Consider the following 4,149-nt stretch of genomic DNA (forward strand, 5'->3'; position numbering starts at 1 on the left):
CTTCAGGGCCTCTTTGTAAACAAGCGAAAACCCATTCAAAGTCCTCAGGGCTCTGAGACATGACACTAGAAATGTCAGGGCCAATGGTTCTCTGGCCTCTCCCCTTATTCCACCTGGGACTTCTGCCCTGTGTTCTCTTTCAGGAAGTCATGGATGGCAGTGGTGAGACCCCATGTCAGGCAGGACCTGAGGACAAGGAGGGAGCCGCCCCGATAGAGAAGAGTCAGCTTCCTCCCGTGCGACTCCCAGACAGACCACACAGACTGCCGGAGGCCGAGGAGATCCCTCCCCACAACCTGTGACTGCATGTTGGCAATGAGGACACTCAGAGGGTACAATGCCAGGCAAGTCACCGTCCCATTAACACTGCCAGACACCAGGGCAGGGAGCCAGCTAGGCAAGCCCCTCGTGGCCAGGCCATCACGGAGGGGATCCTTAAAAGAGAAGTACAGTGCACTGCCCAGGCTGTTCCGCAGCAGGACGGGGCTGAGGCCACGATAGTAGCCTACAACCAGCCTTTCCTTCAGACCATATGAGTTGAATTCCTGCAGGATGCTGCGGGTGTTTGGGAACCTGGCATCTTTCCGTCCATCTTGCAGGACATTCTGGACCCGCTCAAAGGGGTTCAGGACTAAAGCTTCCACTAAGCCAGCCAGGAATCCTGCTGTCCACCGCTCCCCCAGCGTGCAAGGCTCAGAAGGGTTGCTGGTGAGGAGAAGGAGCAAGCTGTCATGGGTGCCAAACAACAGGGTTCCCTGGAGCGTCTTGGACAAGAGTGGTGGGAAGAGGCCCCGGTAGAAGCGGCGCATGCCCTCCTGGCGCAGTTGCTGTATGGCCTCCTGTATGGAAAAGGCATGGATCTGCTGGCGGAAGATGGTCTTGTAGATGGGGAAGGTCACAAGGGTAGAGAGGAAGCTGGAGACGGCCCCTACATTGTAACTCCTGGAGCTCCACCTTCTCTCTTCCTCCTCCCTCCTCTCAGGGTCTCCGTGCTGTATCCTGGCCTTGTCCCCCATTCTGAGACCTTCTCCTTTAGGCACTAGGATCGGGTAGAAAAAAACCCATAAGAGTTTGTAAGAAGGTTATGGGGCAAGTGAGTCGGAGTCATTCGCCAGCTGGAAAGGTGTATTACCGTCTGGCTGACTAGTTTGCTCCTACCTGGAACTAACTCACAAGAAATGACCCCTCTTCAAACACTGACCCCAGGCCACGTTGGAACACTCTGACTGCCCTGTCCCTTGGTCAGTGGGAGGATTGATTTTCTGTCTTTCCTCCACCACCCACCCTGTCTTACCCCAGTTCTCTGCTAACATGAGAGACGCATTTTATCCCTCCTCTCCTACGGGATGAGCCCTAACGTTTCCTTATATACTTGTTTCCCCATGTTGGGGACAAAGCTTTTGTATGTGTTTTTCCAGCAGAGCTGCCTCATGGTAGCAGCCTGAAGTCCCAGCATGTACCTTTTGTTGCTCTCCCTTGTGTCTTTGTTATCAGCATCTACCCTATAAGCAGCTGGAGCCAATCATCCCCAAGAGAGAGACATCAATCCAATGGTCCTTTCTGTGGAGATCTGGTATCTTATGTAGCTTGATAAGATTTTTGCAGTGTCTATACCCCAGATTACCACTGCTCCTGTACCAACTATGTGTGGCTGCCTAGAATCACCTCCATCAAAACAGAGAGACTGAGCCTGGCAGTTTATCCTGACAGAGCACTGGGTCTGGCTGAAGTCTGTGCCAGTGTAGGAAATGAGAGGCCTGGGTCTCCATGGAGCTGGGTACTGTACAGTCACACCCCAGGGCACTACAGTCACATCCCAGGGCACAATCCCTGTGCCATGGAAGCTAAACATTCCTTCCCACTGGAGCTAAGCCAGGCATCTAGAGCCTCATCCAAAGCCCACTGAAGCCTGGGGGAACTTTTCCTTGGACTTCAATAGGATTTGGATCAGGCCTATAATTCCCAGCCTTTAGGATAGTGTGCATTAGTTTGTGGGGAACATATGGTCAAATCCGGCAGAGTGGCTGTGGAGGGCCACATGGCAGAATCACTGCAGTTCCATGGTGCAGGGTGGGGGAAACAGGCATTGGGTGTGAGGGCTTCTTGCACAGCAGCACTTGGCGACCTCCTCCTGAGCAGTCCAGCGGCAGGGCACAGGCATGGGCAGGGCAAACACCAGCCCATCCCTTCAGCATGGGGCAATGCTGCATTGCTGCCTCTCACATGGTAAGTGGAGGGGGGTTTTACCCCACACTGCCCACTGCTGTCCTGTTGTTTCCTTGTACTCCCCACCTGTCTGTCTCCACCCAATGTCTCATCTTATACTTGGATTGGAAGCTCTTTGGGACAGGGACTGGTCTGTTTGTCCAGCACCTAGCACAACGGGGTCCTGGGTCAGGCCCTTGGGTCCCACGAGCTACTGCGATACAAATAATTATATGAAGAAAGTGGGATCTTATTTAAAGTCATTTAAAAAAAAAAATCACATCATGCAGCAGCTACCACAACAGATTTCAGATCTAAGATGACATGTAGATACGAGTTCAACACCATGGGTCAAACTCCTCGCTGCTGCAGCTCTGCTACAGCCAATGGAGGTCACCCCAGGGAGGAAGTGGGCTGAGTTCAAGCTCTCCAGCAAGGGGAGGGGGAGATGCATTTCACTCCTCCCCAGGATTATTCACCCATCCTGTTTAGGGAACCCAATTGTGCCATGACCCGGGTGGTACTCAGATGCCACAGTGACACACCCAGGCCCTGCTCCTGCAAAGACAGCTGCACAACTTCACACATATGCGAACAGGCTCACTAAAGTCAGTTGAAGTCTTTGCAGGATGGGAGCACTCAGAAGAATCCTGGGGTGACAATGGCAGCACACAGCTGTCAGAGAGTGCACTTCCAATTGTACATTCAGGGCAGGGACTGTTTCTCTTCCCATCCGCTCTCACTTCTCAGCCTGCATCTCAGCCATCTCCTGGATAGAAACATAATACAACCAAAGCCAAACTCCTGATCTTCCCTCTCAATCCATCTCCACTGCCTCTCTCTGTTACTGATATCATTGCCACCATCCTCCCTGGGCCTGGATCCTCCTCCATTTCCCTACACATCTTGGTCAGATCCAAATCCTGCTGCTTTCTCCTCCTCAGCATCTGTCTCACCTACCATATTTTACAGACAGACATGCGCCTCCCCTTCAGTTCATACAAAATGCAGTTGAACTCTCTCTCTCAAAAAAAAATCCCTCCACTGGACACCCCTCCCCTTCCCCCCCATCTGCTACTGCATCAAAGTTAAACTTCTTGTCAGCTCCTCCAGCTTGTATAACTCTGCTCCCCCCTACTTATATGACCATGTCAGGCTTCATGTTGCCCCCGCGCCTTGCTCACCTGTTTGTCAGCTTCTTGCACATGAAGCCAATGTCGTCGTAGGCTGCGGAGCGGCTTTTACTTTCTTTCCTCTAGGAATTTTAGTGGGTATTCTAGCCTTTCTGCTTCTTTAGGCTCCTACATCCCTTTGAGAGTCTGGGCCTCTGGGCCTTCTCCCTCAAGCGTACCTAGGCATGGGGCAACCAAACTTCCTGTCCATAAGGCCCATACCCTGTCCACATCAAAGTCCCTCTTCAAAATCCCACTTCTGCCATGCAGCATATGGGGAATCTTGGTAACCTGTATATGAAGTCCCTCTTTTTGTTCTCCATCCTCAGTTGGTCTCACTCTGTTTTTAGACCATGAGTTCCTTAGGCCAGGGATAATTCCTTCTTCAGGGTCTAGAAAATACTAGCACATTACAGGCTGTATCATAAACAAATAGTGAATAAAAATGTGTGTTGACACTGCCCCAAATAATATCAGCTGAGGCTGCAGTCTTATCACCTGTGATGATGCAAAGAGCAAGTAGATTTTGTGACTGGGGTAGTAAGTTGACTCAGATCCCAGACTGAGTTGGTTGGACTGCCAGATTTGGGGGGGGAAGAACCACACTTCATTTATAAATTGAGCAAATTTGATCCGGACTCAATGAATATGGACCCCACACAATGCCATCCTAACCTCAGCCTTTTCAGAGGGTCATAGAATAGGGTGACCAGATAGCAAGTGTAAAAAATCTGGAGGGGGGTCGGGGGTAATAGGTACCTATATAAGAAAA

At 51.2% G+C, this 4,149-nt stretch overlaps 1 protein-coding gene across 1 annotated transcript; it reads right to left on the reverse strand.

Moving 5' to 3' along the window:
- SLC25A53 (solute carrier family 25 member 53) lies at positions 1 to 3,944 on the reverse strand. The gene is given in 3 exon segments (XM_024197928.2): positions 1 to 1,039; positions 2,810 to 2,886; positions 2,888 to 3,944. Coding segments are annotated over 3 exon segments (1,035 nt in total). The 5' UTR covers positions 2,911 to 3,944; the 3' UTR covers positions 1 to 104.
- Between the last annotated feature and the right edge of the window lie 205 nt (positions 3,945 to 4,149).

The sequence above is a fragment of the Terrapene carolina genome, unplaced genomic scaffold (assembly GCF_002925995.2).
Source record: "Terrapene carolina triunguis isolate 2854851 unplaced genomic scaffold, T_m_triunguis-2.0 Scaffold131, whole genome shotgun sequence".
In the NCBI taxonomy this organism is placed as follows: domain Eukaryota; kingdom Metazoa; phylum Chordata; order Testudines; family Emydidae; genus Terrapene; species Terrapene triunguis.